This window comes from Vidua macroura, chromosome 2 (genome assembly GCF_024509145.1).
Source record: "Vidua macroura isolate BioBank_ID:100142 chromosome 2, ASM2450914v1, whole genome shotgun sequence".
Classification (NCBI taxonomy): Eukaryota; Metazoa; Chordata; class Aves; order Passeriformes; family Viduidae; genus Vidua; species Vidua macroura.
Genome location: NC_071572.1, coordinates 96773823 through 96794760, shown reverse-complemented (window position 1 = coordinate 96794760; position 20938 = coordinate 96773823). Strand labels below are relative to the sequence as shown.

The 20938-nt window shown below is 38.0% G+C and overlaps 1 protein-coding gene across 1 annotated transcript in view; it reads left to right on the top strand.

Moving 5' to 3' along the window:
• TRPC4 (transient receptor potential cation channel subfamily C member 4) overlaps positions 1 to 20938 on the top strand; it is a 131264-nt gene that overhangs the window by 39623 nt on the left and 70703 nt on the right. Inside the window, exon 2 of the mRNA XM_053970226.1 lies at positions 9639 to 10043. Coding sequence (XP_053826201.1) covers positions 9666 to 10043 — 378 coding nt within the window. The 5' untranslated portion in view covers positions 9639 to 9665. The remainder of the gene's footprint in view (positions 1 to 9638; positions 10044 to 20938) is intronic.

Sequence of the window (20938 nt, the reverse complement as noted above, 5' to 3'; positions counted from 1 at the left end):
TAAAGAACATGGGTTATCAGCAGATTAAAGATTGATCATTATGATGTAGTCTTGAACAAGGTGATTGTAGGTCTGGAACTTAATCAGGTAAAATATCCAAGCATGAGATAGAGAATTATTGAAATCATACAAGGCAGGAAGGTTTATATTGGAGTAACAAGTACACCTTGGTCACTCAGAAAAAGTGGTGTGGCAAAGGAGTAGTGCAAACACAGAAGGAGTCTGAAGGTTCAGTTCAGCTGACCGCTTGGCGACACCTATTTCTAGTTAAATGCCTGAGGGTACCAGGGGTTTGGAGAGTGACATAAGAGCTACAGGGGACCTGTGCCTTTTCAGGAGAGCAACTGGGGACTGATAGGGCATCCTGGGGTGTTTCAGGCGGCACCAATGTGCAAGGAATAGGCTGGAGTTGTAAAGGAGACATATTTGTGCAGCCTGGCCAATTGAAGTCTAAAGAGGGATAGCTTTTTCTCCAACTATGCTGGAAGAAAGATAATCCTGTCAGCAGTCCTTAACAGCTGAACATTATTTAGGACTGACACAATTGTCATGCTGGAGAAATGAGTCTCTGTCCACCACCACTCACAGAAGCAGTGGGTCAAGCAGGGGGATCCCAGCTACTTCTGACAGGGAGGCTGATTTTTACAGAGTAAGATTTTTGGTGGAAGTTGCCTGTGTGAGAGGCTAGATTTGGTGGCTCAGAAAGCCTTTTCCAGTTCAGGTTTTTCAGGACTAGGAAGCCATGCTGATTTTCCCTCAACCTGTCTTATGTCAGAGTTCAGATGAGGTATTTATAGTAATCCTTAAGTTTGTGAATCTCTCATAACATCTGAGCTTCTTGACAGTTAAAATATTGTTTCAAAGGGTTTCTGATAATCAGCTGTGATTTTCCTGAAATGTTAATGTTGCTTGCTGTTTTCTTCAGCTTTTATTTGGTTGTCTTGACAAGGAGGTATTCCTACAATGAGAATCCAAGTTAGGCTAGCTTGTGTTTAGATGAGTTTGTACCCTCCGGCTTAAGATGAAGAAAGCATAACACAGGTGCTTCAAAATGAATTTGTTTACTCACTGTTTTCAGACATAAATCTGGATGATTACTTTTTAAAGTAGATGAGTAAAAACCTTGTCTAAAAGAGTGCAGAATTAATCTTCTGCAAGTTGGAAGTATTGGCAAGATTCATTTTTCATGGTGAAAGTTTTCTGTATCAATTATTTCCTATTTTCTTATCAGTCAAATGGATTTTTTTCTGTGAATAAGATGCTGAAATAATATATGCTTGGGAGAGGATTCATTTTTGAGGAGAAGAGACATTATATAATACTTCAGAAAACAGTTCATAAGGAAGTGTTGAGGAGATAGATTTGTTGTTCAGATTTTCAGGTGATCTATTTTTAAAGTTTTTGTGTTGTAATGCAGTGATGTACCTTCTTTTGACATTCTCCCACACAAGAATATACAAACTTCCTGAAGGGTGCTCGAAGTATTTGAGCTATTACCAATCTCATGTAATTGCTGCTGGGTCACAGATCGACAGAGCACTGTAATAGACATGTTTTTGTCAGCCAGGGAATCCACATGACAGCTTTCTGGTGCCATCACTCCCTAGCAATGAGAATTCTCATATTGTTACTATTTTTATTTTTCACTCCTGTTGCAATTTAACAGGAGACTTTTAATCCTGAATTGTTATTTGGGCATATTTATAAATGACAATTTGGCCATGCAGGCAGATTTCTGGAAAGAACTGTTACTCTGGATTTTAGAAGCCTTACATAATATCTTGTCAAATTATTCATTAGGGCATGTTCTGTGCTATACATTTAAAGGTCCTGAGTGACATGAAACTGTCATTTTATGACTTCTGGCAAATAGGGCTTGTCACTTTGAAGTCTTTATTGCTACAAGGGCAGGAAGGGGTTAGTCATCATATAAGCGTACAACTTCTTGAGGAAAAAAAAAAACATTATTTTTGTCAGGCTTTGGTCCAGATAGTAAATAGGTTTCACTGTTAGACAAGTTAACCAACCAAATTATACATTTGACTGATTTCAATTAAATTCTTTCGTTGGGGTTTATTACCAATAGGTGATGATCTTATAGACTTGTATAACTACATTTTGTGTTATCTAACTAACTAAATTGTGGAACATTCTTCGCAATTGAGTTTAAATTATTTGCTTTGATGTCAGTTTGATTTCAATTTAATTGAACATTATAATTCTTTTTACTTGAGTTTTTGGATTATTATGGTAGGTGAGCTTAGGTAATAAATTTTCCTGATTTTATTTTCATGAAGTCTTTTTGTAAACTTATTAAAATGCACCAACTCAAGTGTCTCTAAGCAGTGTGAGGGCAGAACCACTAAGGATGTGGGTGGAAAAAGGCCAATAAATTCCAAAACTTGAACAGTTTTCCCTAACTAGTCTTTATTTATTGGCAGCTTTTGGGTTTTTTTTAAGTTCAGTCTCTTTCAAGACTCCCCACAAAATACACATACCACTCGGAGGGCAGCAGCCAGTACTAAAATGCTCATGTGATGATATATGTATGAACACAAATCTCTTCACAGCTGGCTCTCTATTGGCCCTAAATACTTGAAAAGTGTTTTAACTTATCCTCAGGCTGGCTTAGCTTGTACATCTGAAAACAGACCCACAGAGGAGTGTTTTTATTAGCAAGTCTTTACTAAAAGTATTTGGGCAGTCTGCCCAAACTCTCCCTTTTCTGGCCAAAGTGCATGCTGCCTTGTACTTCATCATAGGAAGCATGGGAAGACATGTGGTTCTGTGTGAAAACATACCCTGAAACTTAGAAAAGTCACTGCTACTTGCAGTATAATTCCCACAAATAATGCTCCTTTCCTGTATTTCCCAACCTAATCTGCATCCTCTCTCCTTTTCTCCTCAAGTGAACTTGTTCAGTCAGACCCTTTCTGCCCAACCCTTTTCTCAGCAGATTGTGTACAGGTTTCTTCTCCCATCCTCTTCTCATTTGGAGAAAGACTACCCACCGTTTCCATGAGCAGGGATAGTCAACTCTCCATGTCCCCTGAGAAATGTTGCCATGCTGTGTGGCTGCTGCAGGATCACATCCACAGAGCGTTAGGTCAGTGCTACTGTTGGAAATGCTGGAAGGCAGCCTTCTGTGTAGCCAGATGACACTGAAGTACTTTTATCTTGAAAACTATTTTGGAGAGTTCCTTGAATTTACCCAGGAGAATAACACCAGCCAAGGAGACAGGAAGGTCGACTCAACTGGATGTTGCAGTCACTCATTAAGATCATTATCTGTGTTATTGCCTTCCCTGTCCTTCCCACCCTAAACTGACTGCCTACTGCATGTAGGCTGGAATTGCATCATTCATGCTCCATCATTTCAAAGAACAATTTCATGTCAGTCAGTGGAAAGCAGTCTTTCTCTCCTTTGCTCTGGTAGCAGGTTTAAACACATCACTATTTCCCTCTGGGCAAGAACAAATAGTTCAAGCTTCAAGGTCATTCCCACGGATTCCTGAGGACATTTGCATACTGCTACCCATCAGCAAGAGGTAACCATGCATCTTGTATTTTTCTGAAGAGTGCCTTTTTCTCATTGAAATGAACTGGGAAGAGGAACTAATTTAATATTGTCATCTAATGATACTTCTGTGACCTAATGATGCTCTTTTTTTTTTTTTCTCATTGGCAACCTATCAGATTTTTGCCCATAAGGTAAATGAAATTAAGCTCAGTTTTAGGTGCATTTGAAGAACTGAGTTTTTTAATATCTCTTTTTTTAAAAAATATGCAGATTTGCAATATTGTATGCTTGACCCCAAATCATCCTACCCCTTCAAGATCTGGTAATAATTTCTAATGTCTGTCAATGGTATTTTATTTATATTTTGATATTTCTCAAACTCCAGTCTGATAGTAGTCTTGTAGACTTTAAAGGTCACTGTTATAAGAATCTGTCATTCTCAACTAAGATTTGGTGTAACTAAAGGTAGAAGGTAGAAGTTTCCTATTTGGCATTAAGTAAACTTACAGACCATCTTTATGCTATATATGAAGCACCATGCTTTAACCCCCCCCCAACCCCCCCTATAAAATTGCATCCTATCTTTTACAAAAAAAAAAAAAAATAAAAGTAATCTGTGTCACCTCATCAAAGATTTACACATTCAGCATCTCAGACTCAGACTTTCCTCGGTCTTGATCTCTTAAGATGCTGATATAAAATGCTGGTGGTGTTTAATCCACCATACAACCATTGTACCTTGGATGCTCAAAGTTGTTCTTTGTAGCTGATGTCTTGCCTTCCTGACTGTGAATCCAGAACACCTGTAAGCAAATGACATGGCAGCCTGCTTCCCGTCATCCACTACAGCTATATACTAGGTCATGTTCTTTGCTTTACTGAAACTTTGATTATAGGGCATTTTAAACCAGAGCAAAACAAAGAGGTTTAGCTCATTTCCAAATTAACAACCTTATAGGGAACGTACACCATACTGAGTTATTCAGTGGACGTCCTGCATGTGTGAATCAGTTTTAAATTTTAAATTGCTACTTTTGCTATTGTTAGCTTTCAAATATGAAACTGACTGTAGTTCTAACAATGAAAAATTACTTTCAGGTGAGGACCCCACATACTGTATTGCCAGCTATAGCAGTTGTAAAATAAACAGTGCTAGAAGGCAGGCATCATCAGTGAAACTCCATCACCTGCAGCTGAAGTTGTTTGAGCAGTCCCTGGGATCAACCCAATTCCTGGCTCAATACAATTACATCTTCCTACACACTTTCCAGGCATAGTGTAGGAGTTAGCATGAACCCCAAATTATTCCCAGAAGACAGTTCTCATTCAGCTGTCCTGTTTTGGGATGAAGTATGTTCAACACTATGGACACAACCTATCCAGTTAACCCCGGTGCTAGAGCATGTTCAAGTTACTGTCTAGGCATTTGGTTATAAGGCAGTATCTGGACTAATGCTGGATTCAGAAATCAAAGGCTTATCTGCATTTCTTTTGTTCTTGTTGAAATGAAACAGTTTGTTCTGGTGACTGACAGCGAAGGAACTTTGTTTCATTTGGGCTGGGATTTATCAGAGCTAGTCTTATTTTCCAAAATTCTCTTTGAACATCATTTTTACTGTGTATCATATAGCGTTCTGTGTCAGATTAAAGCTGGTATGTCACAGATCTATTTTAGAAAGAAAAATTTCATACTTTCATGAACCTTGAAAATGTCAGAAACTTTCCTTTGCCATGAAAAATGCATATAAAATAGTGTCAGAAGATCACAGGGAAATCAGCACATTATTCACTTGTCATAAATGTTCTGGTTCTGAGCAGGGTGATGCCATAGTTACTTGTGAAGTTTCACTTTTTCTTTTTTTTTTTTTTATGCAAATAGACTGCAAAACAAACTCATGAGCAAAATCAGAAGTATGCTTTTGATAATAGAGAAGAAACTATATAGGATAATGCTATATCTATCTATCTTTCTATCTATCTATCTATCTATCTATCTATCTATACTATGATGCTATAGTAAGTCTAACAGTGGTCAGTGTTGGAAATAAAGTGTATTTAGAACCTTTGTATTAATGAGGATTTCAGAATTTGCACATGTGGATACTAAGAAGCATATCCGTATCCCTCCCGCTGCCCATCTGCTGAAGGAGATGTGTCCTCACTGGGGTCTCTGTGTGTTTCTGGAAGGTTTGCAGTACGTCTGTGAGCAGTGACAAGTGGCTTGTCACCAAGGCCCTTGATGCCTGCTGGTGGCTCACTCCAATTTTCCTCTCATGCCTGGCTATGACTGTTTTGGGGTAGGGGGCCATCAAGCAAGGGAAATGCAAGTCAGGGTCCCCTGGAAAAATAGGAAGGATATGATCATATATGTAGAGGAAGCAAATATGGTTGAATACATGCCAAGGAAATCTGATTGCAGTTTTTCTTGAGCTTTGATGGGGAAATATCTGTATCCCTGTGATTATAATATGCATGTATATGTACATATACACAATGATACAGCAGCAGAAAAAAAGAATCCAATTATTTATTTAGAATTATCAAAATTAATAACATCAGCTTTTCTTAAGACGTATGCAATTATTAAATAATGATAGTGTGGAAATGGTAAAGGTTTGCAAAGAAGATGGAATGTTACCGTTCCTCCCTGAAAAACAACATATGAAAGAAACAGTCCCATATAATTTGATATAGTGGTCTCTAGCAGGTGCAAACAACACTGCCTGTTAAGAAAAAAATGTTTTCTCATAAGAATCACTTTTCTGTCAAAGTATTATGATTTCCTTTTTTTTATCTATTTCTGCTATTCAGGTGCTGCTGATATTTCCATGGCATGACAGGAAGCACCATATAAAGTTATTTTGTCTTAATTTCTTCTCTGAAGTATTTTTATTATATGTCAAGTATATGGACTCTGTAGAAATTATAATTACGCTTTTCATAAGTTCATACCATAATTTGTTTCTTTCATTCTTCTCACACTGGCCCTGTGTATTTGACCTCTTTTTTCTCTAGACTTTTTCTTGCAGAGACATTCAAAGCAATTGGAGACTTCTGTACTGCTGCTGGCTTGTTTTAGGTCTTACAGCTCCATGTAAATGTCATATGCATGACATATTTACATTTGATAGCACAGTAACAGTTGTTACACAATAATATCTACCTGTAGATAAAATAAACAGGGTTTTTTTGTAAGCACCCATGGAACCATTATCTTTGATGTTTATATCACCTTCCAAGACTGTACTGTACCATCAATCAGTCTCTAGTTTCTAATTGCATGTTAAGAGTATTTATTTATGGGTAATTATTTTCAGGAATTGGTGCAGGCAACAAAGAGATTAGTGGGGGACAGCGAAAAGGTAAACAAAAAAGGTTCCAACAAGTATTTTCCTTATGGCTTACAGTGAAGCAACAAAATATCTTCATCAGACTTAAAATAAAAACAAAGGAACAAGAAACCACCAAATCATTCTCATAAAATCATGATAGATCCCATCTCTAGGTGACTGTACTCTTCTTCTGCAATAAACATCTCTGATGCCCAGTTTCATTGATACAAGTTAATGCATGGTTTTCCTCACAATAAATGTGGAGACAATGATCTTTTTATTCATGTGCTTTCAAGAGAGAGAAGCCTTTAGCATTAAGTCTCTAGTTGCAGTCCCTCAGTTTTCTTCAGGGGTCTTGGGAAGCTCTGTAAATAGTAAAAAACTGAATAATGTGTGTACATTGTTGTGGGTTAACTTGACATCTGCCTGACAGATATGAAATAGAGCCTGTGTTAAAACCTAAGTCTTTGTCAGGTGGCAGCTGGAGTCAGGCAGGACGCCCTTCCACATCCAGCACCCAATCTGCTTGAGTTTGGGAGCATGGGTATGAAACTCAAAGTGTCTGTGGCTGTCCATGGAATACAGCAGTCTACCTTTCTTGCAGATACCTTCTTGTGAACCATATTTGTGTTTCTTAATTTGGATCTGAACACAAAAATTTTCACTTCCTTGAATTGAACTTGCAGTTTTGAAACAAAAGAAAGAAAAGCAAAGTGATAAAATACAGTGCATTAACAGTGTGATATCTGTTCCAGGGGTACAAAATTGTGCAATGGATATGAACTTTATTTTACTTAGAGTGAGATTAACAGAACATAATCCACAGACTGGGCAACCTCTAGTAGCCCAGACTGTAGACTGATAAAATCCTGTAGGGAGAACTGGGAAACATCTTGCAAAGGATGACGATTCCTCAGCTCCTGTATATGGATGTGGAAGGGAGTTCTTTCTCATATGTCTTCTTTACCTTTTCCTGCCTATGTCAAGCCGTGTTGATCTGCTCTGGAAAACAAAGAAAACAACTCAGTAGCAGCCTTTGTACATATCTCTCACTGCACTGCTTAAGAAAAGGGGGAGCAGATTAATTACTATGTTCCTCACTATGTTAAGTGGTTTTTTTGATGAATGAGAACCTCACAATAATAAAAATATGTATGATAGCTTGCTGTACAATCTCAACAGAGATTTTGTTTTAATGACTGAAGAAAGTGGAGGAAAAGACAGTGGGTTAATGCAGCTTGCATTATCAGCTAAGAAAATGACAAGAAGCTGTAGTTCTTTCTTTAATAAGGTGTTCAATCTCCAATTGAACAGCAGAGGGAAATATTTTTTGTGGACCTTGTTTTTTGAGGTGAATTTCCTTCTCTTCCCTCTTTCCCCTTTTCCCTTTTCTTTTTTTCCTTGTTTTTTTTTTTCCCAGGTGGAAGATAGAACCAAGAGAAAATAATTTTGTTAGAAGGAATATTTTTTGCATAGTCCTCTAATACAGTATACAGAATAAAAGCACAAACATTATATGCTTTACTATAAGTAAGACTTTAGCATTGTTTTATATCTGCTATATTTCCATATTAATTCTAGTTTAGAACTGAGTAGTTCAGAATTAAGACTGTGACTATTACCTACCAGTCCTTGGAACTTTATCTCCTATGGATTTGTTTTTCCTTTTAGGTTCTGAGTTTTGATTTATAAGTTAGTAAGCTCTGGTTGGAAAAACATTTTATGTGAATGTTTTTGTAATAGCATATGAGATTGAATCAAAATCTTAGTAGGGAAGCTCACCACTGAACTGTGCAGTCTGTGCCTGCCACAGATAAGTCAGGGTATTTGAGCAGCACTAGAAAGATGTAAAAGCTGTATTTAGTTGTCCACACACAATCATCAAGCAACACATAGGATGTCAGAGAAGATCTCTCTATTGGAATTACCTTTTACCCAGTTGGAGTTGATTTCAGCACAGTTTTTGAATTGCCTTTCCTTGTGGCCCATAAATTCTACATTCTTTATGTCCATTATCAGTGATCTATTCTTCTCCCCAGGCTTTGTTAACCTCCCCCTAGGTCTGAGACAGCACTTGGACAATAGCACCACCTTTAACTTATCTCAAGTCCCTGCAGGAGTGGTTTATCTTACAGCCCAGGTTCAAGTTATCCACAGAGGCATATTTGAGGGGTAGAGAGAGGCTTTGGTGATCGTTGGTGGTGGCAGATACCATCTTTCCCATAACTTGGGGTGATCTTTGTTTGACCAGTGATATGTGTATGAGCAGTTGCTTCTCTACATAGTTTGCTGCAGTGGGAATTTTTTGTCCGGATGCACCTAGCAGGATGTGCTAACCAGATCTCTCCTCTGTCAGACCTGGGGCGGTTGTCATCCTGTTGCTCCCTTCTGTGCTTTCCCATGGCAAAGTCTTTCTGTGGACTTTACAGTGTTTGAGACAGGCAACTGTGTTCTTTAAGTCCTTGCAGAACTGAATGAAGAAATTTAGGATGAAGTGGAGCAACACTTCTGGTGGTAAACTATGTTGTGTCACATAATTTGTTGTTTGCCACAGATTTTAAAAAAGCATATAAGCAAATGGTATTCTGACAGATATGCTTTTACTTGGTAAGTTACAAATAAGCAGTGTTTTGGCTTCCACTTTTGCTTACATGTTCTTTTGATAAAAAATGTTTCAACACCACTTTCTAGTATGAGTTCTAAATATTTACATATTGCAAATATTAATTTGGTGCACCATACCCCCAAGCTCAGTTACTGATTTTATCTTTATTTTCATGTTGCAGAGACAAAGCATTAGAATGGCATAAAATATGGCCCAGTTCTACTACAAAAGAAGCATCAATGCTCCCTACAGAGATCGTATCCCTCTTCGCATTGTACGGGCAGAATCCGAACTGTCTCATTCAGAGAAAGCCTATCTGAATGCCGTGGAGAAAGGAGATTATGCCAGTGTAAAGAAAGCTTTGGAGGAGGCAGAAATTTATTTCAAGATCAATATTAACTGCATTGATCCCCTGGGAAGAACTGCACTCCTTATTGCAATTGAAAATGAGAACCTTGAGCTCATTGAGCTGCTCTTAAGTTTTAACGTGTATGTGGGAGATGCTCTCTTGCATGCCATACGGAAGGAGGTGGTTGGGGCCGTGGAGCTGCTGTTAAATCACAAGAAGCCCAGTGGAGAGAAGCAGGTATGTGCAGGATTTACTGAGTTTTTAATCTGGTCTAATGTAAAGAGAAGAATTGTGCAAAGGGGGGTAAGAAAACTAAAACAAAACATCATCCTTGCACACAGTACTTAAAATCACAAAATCAATTACTCTGATGCTGAATACACTGTATTCAACCATGTTTATACATCATACAGTCGGAAATTATTTTGAGTCAGAAGGACCTTCAAGTCTAGTTCCAACATCCTGCCATGAGCAACCTTGTTCCTTAAAGAAGGTTGCTCAAAGCCCCATCCAACCTGACTTTGAACACTTCCAGGGATAAGACACCATGAACTTCTCTGGGCAGCCTGATCCTGAGTCTCACAACCCTAATTGTAAAAAAAAAGTCTTCCTTCTGTCCATTCTAAACCTACCCTCTTTCAGTTTAAAATTATTGCCTCTTTTCCTGTCACCACAGGCCTTGGTTTAAAGTCTCTCTTTGTCTTTCCTATAACTCCCCTCTGTATAATTATAGCATTATACTTGCAGATATGGCTGGGAAATCTTTAATCATTCAAAGAAACAAATCTTTCAAAAGAGAATAGTAGTGTTAATATGTAGTCCATTTGAATTATTTAGGAAACTCCCATAAAAGTCAATGAATGTTTTAACCCATCCATGTAGATGTCATCATATCCCAACTCAGAAAGGCAAAACTGGTGGACATGACCCAGTTGATCTATCCTATGAAGTACAACTTAAAACGGTCCAAACTTCCCTCCCTTTCTCCCTGTCTTCTTTCAAAGGAAAAAATCATTAATTTCAAAAAATATAGTCTCATTCATGATCTGATACCTACTCTGTTTTCCCTTTACCTGCTTTGAGACATCTCTGGAAAGTAGCCTCTTGCAAATCTTTTTCATTTTAAGAAAGTAGTGGAGACAGGATGACATAGCCCATAAATTCTGATATTCCTAGGACTCTTCTAGGAAGAAAAACTTTAAAAGTAGTTATACTATTGTACTCTATTTTCATCAATTTCAACTTTTGTGTGTTATAGTTATTCTATTACTGTATTTCAATGAATAGTATGTTGAAATTATTACAGCTCTTTTACAGATAATGCATGTAATATACTTTAATTACAGTATAATGTACAGTATAATGTGCCATGGATAGAATTGCAGATAATAGGTAAAAAGTATAATTTTTGCTGATAAAATAACATGAATTCTATGCTTCTTTGTTATGGAAAGAAAGAAATATACTAGATCTTCCTGCAAATATGCGTGCCTGCCTTCTCTTCTAGATAGTAAAAGCATAGCTCCTGTAAAATGACAACAGATTTATGTCAGAGAATGGGAAGAAAACTATATTCACATGATGTTTGTCTCATTTCATGATTCCTCAACTGGTAGTGCAGATGAGAATACAGTGCATAGGAATTTCTCAGTGCAGTGTACCAGTACACTGAAAGATCAGTGCACAGCCCCATCCCAAACCAGTTAAAACCCCTGTGTCTCCATTATGCAGCCTCTATAGTGGAAGTTGCCATTTGCAGGGCAGAGTTCAAGGCATTTGATGGTAGCCATCCAAAGGTGGGTCTCGTCTCTGGTCTGGCTTCCTGGACTCCCTGTAGCAATGGAGAAAAAGGGAGATCCCTGGAGAGCTCCTCCTGCTATCTTTATCAGTTACTTGTTTTAAGACATCATACATCACTTTTTGGCCTTGGGAGCCTACAAATTCACCTTACAATAGCTGCCTAAATTTCAGACTGTTCTTCAGACTTTCAGGACTACTTTTTTGTATGTGCCACAGCTGCTGTAATGAAAATAATTGAATACAAACAGTAAAACTTGTATTAGGCAATCTTCATGCTGTAGCAGACAAAAGATAAGCTTACTTTTTGTGTGAATACTACTATGTTAAATTATCCACAAACTGCTTTGCTCCAGTCTAGAGGATCCTTCTCTGTACTGAAGCTTAAGCGTGTTGTTTCAGTGCCAGAGTCCACTGCTGGCTGGTGTGAAGAGTGCTGCTCCTGCTATGCTTTCTTCGTTTCCCTGGTTGCACTTGGGGTCTTACTGTAAAGTGTGAAGAATCATTTGAACAGAGACAACTCCTTTTTTGTTTGTAGAAGGCTACGTTTGCCCATTGCCACTGCAAGCGCTGCTTGCAAGCCAGTGCTTATAAAATGGCTTTTTAACTAATAGGTTGCTTACGCACATTCTCTGTTGTATGCACTGGGGATCCCAACAATAGTTAAGCTTCTATGGGTGTCAAGTGTGTAATAGTACACTGATAATCACACTGGTTCATTTTTAGGAACATGGCATGCTGAAGAGAATGTAAATGCCAATGGCATTTTTGCAGTAATGCCACAATGAATGTAGTATAATAAAAAAGTACCTTCTGGCTGAAAAATCATTCCAATGTGATAAAGAGATAAAATCTGAATACTCAGAATTATCTACTTTTATTATATACTTTTTTCTTCCTTCAAGTTGTTTTCCCCCTTCAAGTTTCTTTTGAAACTATTTCCAACTACAATTCTACTTTTTGATTGCTGGTATTTGTAAATATTTGATATATTGTTTAGACAATGATTTATTTTCAGACTGTGCTTTTAGTAACATGATATCTTTGACTGTTTGGTTTTCTTTCTTTGAATAAATCTGGTCATGTGTAGTAAAATCCTGGCCCCTTGAAGTTAGTGGGAGTTTTGCCATCGATTTAGTGAGGTCGACCCTTTCTTGCTTTTTTTTTTTTTTTTTTTTTTTTTTTTCCCTTGGTCCCTGATGAAAAGTTTTATTTCTACAGAAGACAGTTAATAATAGAAAGAAAAACACCTTGCTACATACTTCCAAGCACAAGAAACAGTTTCCCAAGTATTTAATTAGTGGTAAAAGTTATGAACATTGAATTTCTGGAAAAAAACTGATATGATTCACAAGTAAATGAATTAGCTCTCACTATTTTTTTTATATTCATGAGATAATATCCTATGTATGATGCATAGCTAATTTTGGCTTCACCTCATACAATATTGTAGCTATATTTGTAAAACGAAATAATTTTTAAGCATAGAATTTCTTATATAATTCAAGTTCTCATTGTTAATGTCAGAGAGCTAGAAGAAAATGTCCTCTTGTATCAACAGAAAGCTACAATTCTTCAGGACTGCTGAAATGTATTTTTAAAAGAACTGGTTATCCTCCAAAATGTAATGCTTTAAACATTTTAAGTGTTGCAAAAGAAAAGGGGAAAAATGTAACAATATGTTAATTCTGACCAGGAATCAATTCATTTAATTAAAGTAATGTGGTTTTGCATTTTTGGAAAAGTTTTATAACCAACTTCTCCAAATTAGGAGATGCCACTGATCTTAATTTACACTTTCTCCTAAAAGAAACAAAAAACCACACCAAAACAAAACAGACAAAAAAAAAAAAGAAAAAAAAAAAAAACACTCCAATAACAAAACCCCAGTAAAACAAACAAACAATCCTCACAAAAACCCCCACAATCCTCAAACTATAAAACAATGTTCAGATCTTGTTAAAATTAGATCTAAACTCTCTAGTCTATTGATCATTCAGCTGTGGGGCTCTACCTAATAGCCATATCTGATGGGCTCAGCATTTCTAAGACCACATGGGTTACAATGGTTTTAACCTAATTACCAATATATGGATACATCTGGTGCCACCTGGTGACTACAGATGAGGCATGTTGGTTTAACAGTTCTCAATTGTCTTTGAACTTCTGTTTCTCAGTTTTTGAGAGAGGTTTTTGCACTATACATTAATCCAACTCAGAAGAAGGGGTTTTTTTGGCACTTGCATTATATTCTTTATATTTTCTATACTTTTTTAGCTGTACCAGCTGCTAGAGCACAAGTAAAAGAGAATAGCACAAATTAATGTGAATGAGTTTAGGAAACTTGTCCAAGTACTTTTAAATTACCATTCTTCAAAGCCATATGTCCTGAATTATCTGCCAAGTCACTTGTTGCTTACCCTGATGGATAGCTGAATGCCAAATTAAGAGGGGGGGGAAAAGTTGTTCTTTTAAATTTAGTATCTGCAGAAAACATTTTTGTCTTGTTAAATTGCATGTAGCATCCACAGATGGGCTGGGGGTTAGGCAGCATAAAAAATTAATACCTTTATCTAAATCACAGTGTGCTCTACTGCTTAGATCAGGCCCTGATCATTAGCTGGGGGGTTGACCATCTAGATATTTGTGTATATTCAGGGAAGACTGAAGGAGAGGTGTAGCTGCCTTCTGAGGATGCTGCAAATCACATAAGTGAAGCTGAAATCTCAGTTACTAAACTTGAATCCATGCAGCATTGTATTAGCTGACAGACTTGCTTTAGGGCTTGGAAACCTGACTGCAGTGCTTACAGCATTGTCTGACTAGCAGAAAAAAGCACATGACAGTGCTTTTATGCCTTCTGTTCACTATTGTATCAGTCTTCTGATACTTGAGGGTATTTTTATTGGGTGGACACTCTAGGGATAGATGTGCAGATGTGTGAACCAAATACTGAGCTAATGCCAGACTGGCACTTGCAAATACAAGAGAATTGCTAGAGGAAGGAGAACTTTGGGACATAGAGGATGTGATCACTGTAATATGTGCCTGGATCACATGTAAAGAAAAGTAGAAATCACTGGCATAGTGCTGGAAGTAGGAAGCTGAAAATAAACCGTATCCACATGCTGCAACACTCAGATACCTTTTGATCTCCCAGGACAAGCAGTAAAGTCACATCATAAACTACTTTATGCAAAAGCCCTGCCTCTACTTACTCTGCCAAAGTCAAGCCAGGAAGCCAGGCTTCTGCTTGTCAATGTGTCAGCCTCTGAAAATGGAAGTCCATGGCATATACAACGTTTTTTTGTTGGGTTTCATGGATTTTTCTGGCAATTTTGCAAAGGCCCAAGAAAGGGTGACTTCTATCTGTCGTCTAAATATTTGGGTAAAAATATTTATTAAAAGAGACAAAAACCCAAACCTCTGAAATTTTAAATATAGAGGCATTTCTGAAGGATTGGAAGATTCAGCAGTTAGGCTACTGTTTTCTCTTCAGACAGACTGTGAGCAACCCTTCCTCATCAGTATGTAGGGGCCTCTAGGATTCTCCATGGCCATGGTAGACATTAAGTGTGGTATGTTCTAGCCTTTAGCTGTAGGGAAAGAACTGAAAGGAAGGAGACAAACATTTTGTGGCAGGAGTAACCACAGCAAGTTGTGGTTTTGTGCTGTTATAAGGAATGGCATCTGGAAGAGATGGGTGAATTCATGTGTAAGAAGATGGCAGCTCTGACATCTGGTGGTGTCAGATGTGAATTCAGGAATGCTGTGGTATTTATGTGCTATTCAGTGTGCTAGCAGCCATTGTGAACTCTTGGACTGGAAGAGTTATCAGGTGATTGGTAGGAAAGCTTGCTATTGTGGGACTTTTTGGGAGGTAGGGAGAGAAAGGGCATTGTTTTACTGTCAAAGGCTAAAGTTATATTTCATCAATCTTGACTCATATCTGATTGATAATTATTTGGAGTGTGGGAAGGTAGAAAAGAAGAGGACAAGCATACAAGTTGTCTTTTGCTTGAATCTACTGATGCAATTCTCATCAGAAAAAAAAATAACAGTGACTGATCTTATGCCAAAATATGTCTCAACATCTGATTTTTTTTTTTATTTTTTTTTTAATCAGTTTCTAAGTAGTTCTGGAGAGAATGAAAGACTGTAAGAGAACAGCAGGATGAGGGAATGGTCCTGTGTGAGGAAGTGTCAAGGATGCTGTACAGTATAGTTTCTAGGCCAGTGGAACAGACTCCTCTGTGGATGTTCAAGCACTCACCTAAGCTATCTGGGAAGGGATACTGACAACAAGGCTAGAGAGATTGGCGGCAAAGTGCCTTCTGGCTGGCAGCATTCCCAGAAACAAAGTCTAAAAGTGAAAAGTCAGGAAGCAGCATGAAAGTAGCACAGAGCCTGAAGAGTCATTTCTGAAATGCTGGCAGCATAGATGCTGCTCTTCTGACAGAGCTCCTATCAGACCTGACAGAGCTCCTATCTCCTGGGAGATTCCCTACATGCGGCCACATCACCCACTCTGCTCCTTTAATGTCTCTCAGTATGTTTGGACTTCTTGAAATTGCCTTCTGAGGAGTCCCAGGGTCCTGAGATGAAGCCAATGTTCTGCTTTGGAGCTGCACTTGTAACCCAGCTACAGACTCAGTCTACCTTAATGTGTGCAGAACATTTAGGCAGCTTTGGCCCATTGTTTTCTTTCCAAGTCTCATGTGATATCATTTTCCCACTCCTGCATTGCCACACAGCCCAATGGTGTATGTGGGAAAGCTCCTGTGTCAGAGTTGTACTTCCTCCTGGTAACAGTGGGCCCTGCTGGAGAAGACCAGGGAACATGTACAGGTTGTAGGCCCAGCATGCCTACACAATGGGCTTTACATAAATGTTAAACCTGACATGTTTTTAATTGTCCTTCAAATTTTCCCATAGTAACTGAACTGGGAATTATATTGATCAAGAGGAGGGAGAAAGAAAGATTTTATAAGCATTGCATGATGCCTGGTAGTTTGCTAATCTAAACCTCTTTCTCCAGTAACTTTACAAGATACCAGTCACAGTCTCTCGTGGGATAGTCTTTGTCTGTTGAGATTCAAGCATCATTTTTGTTTTGAAAATGTCTCCCACAGAAGTTTATGAACTAAATGTCTTTTTTGAATGTTGTGATTAATGACAGTCTAGCTAGTAATGAGTATGGAGGAGGCGTTGCAGAGATGCTTTGTTGGGCTTAAAGTACACATTCTTGAAGTGGAACGTGAGGGCAAAATGTTGTTTCTTTCCACTGCTAGCTGCCTGAGTGGGTAGCTGAGTATTTTTTTTCCCAGTGGCATCTGATTAGTTAGAATCTTCTGACATATGAATAGACGGATGAATGGGAGAGGCTGTGTAGGGGATATTTCATTTTATGGATAAAATTGATATATGCATATTCAGTCTTTCATATAACCATTTGGGCACATGAAAACAACATGTAGCACAGGTGCACTGTAAGGGTGGAGCTGACTAATTGCATATGAGATGGAGATAAGAATTTACAGAAGTTTTGTTCTTGAGTTTTAAGGAGGTTGCTGGCTGTTTTCAAGTTCAAAAAAGCTGCACATAAATGCCATTATGTCTTGGCAATAAACCCAAACTGTCTGTGTTTATATGCATCAGAGCTAAGGTGGGTGGATGAGTAGAAAAACCTGTGACAATTACTAAGGAAATACTGCAGAAGCTGGTATGCCTGTGCCATCCAACAGAGCTGCTAGCAATTTCAATACTGAGGTAGGCAATGTGTTCTGCAATATGCATCCATCACCTTGTAACAAATTCTAAATCATCAGATTCCATAGCTGAAGACAAATGCCAAAATATGGGGAAACACGACAGTTTCTTGACCTGCGCAAAATGATGAGCCATTTTTTATTAGCAACATAAAGAAAAAATCTGACTATCAGGATGCTTACAGATAGGTTCCTGGAAGGAAGTGTTATTGAGAATGAGTTTTCCCAGCTATTAATCTAATCCTCTGGTTTAGTAGTTTGCAGAAATCCAGAGAATTTTCGTGATAACAAATACAGATTTATTTTAAAGATAGGTGGTGACCCAAACTTGACCTAAACTTGAAGTGTTACAGATTCAGAAATATTAAGTACTTTTCTGTTATTATTTGCTGACATTTTCATATTTCTTGTTTGAAACTCATGCTAGAAATGAAAGCAGTTTCCTACCATGAGGAGATGAGTGCAGATTATCAAAAATATTTGAAAGTATAGAATACGTCAAAACCTTTAGAAAAAAAAGAAACTCCAAATCTTTAGAAAGGTAATTAAAAAATAAGGTCTGAGTAAAAGTCAGATTTCTCTTCAAGAAGTCGCATTTTCTGTGCTGATTTCTTTTTCCTTCTTTTCATGTTTTTTGAGCCCATCTTTACAGCACTCAGCCAAACTTACAATCAGAATAGGGACAGAACGCAAATTAAAAAAGAATATGTCCAAAATTTCTGCCTTCTACAGTCAGTTCTTTCTGCCTGTACTGTCATCTTCACAAGCCTCCATGCCTGGCATCCTTCTTGCCAAACCTATCTACCTTCACTTCCTGGCAACTCATCAACTGCAAATATAGTTTCATCTAAAGATTTTAACAGTCTTTCAGTGCCTGAAAATAGGTTAAGATTCAGCTGAGGACAGTAGTATAAATTTGTTAAGAATGAGAGGTTCAACAAACAGAACCTTTTTTGATTGAGGTAGTCTTCTCTTTTAAAGTCTAGAAATCCCCATTGCCAATTATTTGTACATTTGGGTGATGCAGTTTAACTTAGGAAGTTAACAAATTTATAAGAATTAAAGGGGCAATATAAACAATCTTTTCTGCTTAGAGCAGCCTCTCAGGGAGCAGTTAATGTTTTAGCCCTTGATATAGCAGATTGAGATCTGTGCTCTATATAAATATATGCTATATATAAATATGTTTATACAGATACATGTATGTAAGGGAGTGGAAATCAGCCCCCCATTCAGATGCCTGAAGCTGAAGGCAAGGCAGCAGTGGATGTCAGTCTGTGCAGAGATGTGTCCTCCCTGTCCCCTGCCTGTGCTGCAAAGGAGACCCTCCAGTAGGTCTCATGTCATGTGTGTGTATGTCTCTCATTCTCTAGAGTGTCTTAAGCAGTAAAATGATGTTTGAATCTGTCCATTTGCTGCTCACATATAAGACAGATAGCTGAGCTCCCAGTAAGGTCAGTGATGAGCAAGAGGATTTGCTGACCAAATACAAGTGTCTGCTTTAAGCTAAGAAAAAGACTTCTCTGGACTCCACTCACAACATCAACCAGGGGCCCAACTCAGTAGCTCACATGTAGTGGGTAAGTGAAACATGAAGCATCTTAGTATATCTGTGAGACTTGTTTTGTGGCCTTGCAGTTACGCCACAGAACCTGTGGACAACTGAGATGAGCCCTCGATTTTCCTGGGTGTAATAGGAGCTTAAAACCAATTCAGATATAGAGCTACCATTAGGTGTTTAAATATGAAGATAAACACCCTCCTTGTACATTCTTCTGCAACATATCCTCTTTCTGACAGTGCCCAGTGCAGAAACCCAGGAAATATTTTAGGAACAGGACCACCTACTGTTGAAAGGAGCTCAGGGCACAGCAGTTTCTGATGGACACAAACCTCCAGGCAATCCAACACTGAACAGTGGTCCAGTGAAAAATTTTCAAAGAGCCATCACTTTAGAGTTCTGTCTATGAGGAACCACTTTGCTCAAGTGCAGTTACCTTGAAGTTGCCCATGGAGATACCTCTTAAATAATGCAAGAGTAAAATTTGACAGACTTTTTCAAAGTAAGCATTAGTCTTTGGGAGTCAAGCATGCAATCATACATAATAATCTATAAAACAAAATATTTTTTCAAACCTTCAGCCATGGGAAAACCCTAGGAAAATTTAAAAAAACACAAATACACCACTGTCAATAAGCTTGTTCATATATGGTCTTCCACACCCCACCATTATTTTTCCTTGTGTCACAGAGCATCTCTTGTCAGATTTCTCTGTGAGCAGTGAAATTTATGAAATCTGATTTCCACCCAGATATATGCATCATGATGGAATTTCCTCTTTTTGATGTTATGAGCATTCATCAAAGCTTTTGAAGAGGCTGATACACTTATAATATCCTGGTTTTGTATGAATTCTCTGGTGTCTAGCAACATAGCTGCACTCACACTTCAGAATTTTCTTCAGATCTCAAACATCCATATCTTTTGGGAAAGTTGCAGAAATTTAGTATTTCTAATATTCCTTCATGTTAACACCCAGCTGGAGCAATCCAACAAATTCAAAAGTCACAATGGACTGACTGACAAAGCCCACTAATGTGATAACAGGGGCTTACTTGTCTTGGGAGGCTTGTCAATTTAGCTTGTCAATTTACCAACTGTTTTCTGGATAGAAGATATGTATGTCACATACTGCACTGACAGAAGTGTTTTGATTGTACTTGTGCCTGTACCAAGATCCATATCTTCCATATCTTCACCCCAGATTGTCAGGAGGCAAAACTAGTTCCCCTTTCAACTCAGCTACTAAAACACTACAGAGGGTTGGTAATAAAATATTATCTAAGTTTGCAGGCTTGTCACAGTGTGTGAGGCCTTCTATATCTACCCTCAAAGTGTAACATTTCATGTTATGTACTGCTGAGATAGAGCTGAATATTTGCAGAAAATGCAAAAAAAAAAAACCTACCACTATTTTATTTGCTGCCAACTTATTTTATGACATTTACTGTACGTACAAGCAATCTGTCTGATAAGATTAAATTTCTCTTCCCTGCTCCTTGCTCATTTAGACCTTTGCTTATTAAGTCTTTGCTTACTACCATGCCTTGAATTTAGTAAAAATATACTTACTTACACTCAAAAAAACCAAAACCAAACAAACACTTCCATATCCTAAAGCACATTAAGAATACCTCTTTATGCATGGATGCACCATGTGTGTAAGATCTGTACAGATCAAGATCCAACCAATTGGTGAACTGAAGAGGAATATAATACTAAGATAAGCCTAACTTGAAACAAGGAGTATTAAGGGGTTTGAACCAATCCATTCCCCTTGGCATCAGTTTCAAAGGTTTCCTTCTAGCAATGTACCCTTAAACACCTCTGACTAACTCTTCTGCCCCTGGTCTCTCACTGTGTAGGGCAGGTTATAATAATGCATGTTTCTCCCATTTCTCCTTTGACCTCTTTGCAGTGGGAATTCAAAGGGAATATTTCTATTTCTAGCAATCTTCTCTTGTTTACTTACATGTTTCCAAAACCTCGTAAGCAGGAGGATTGTT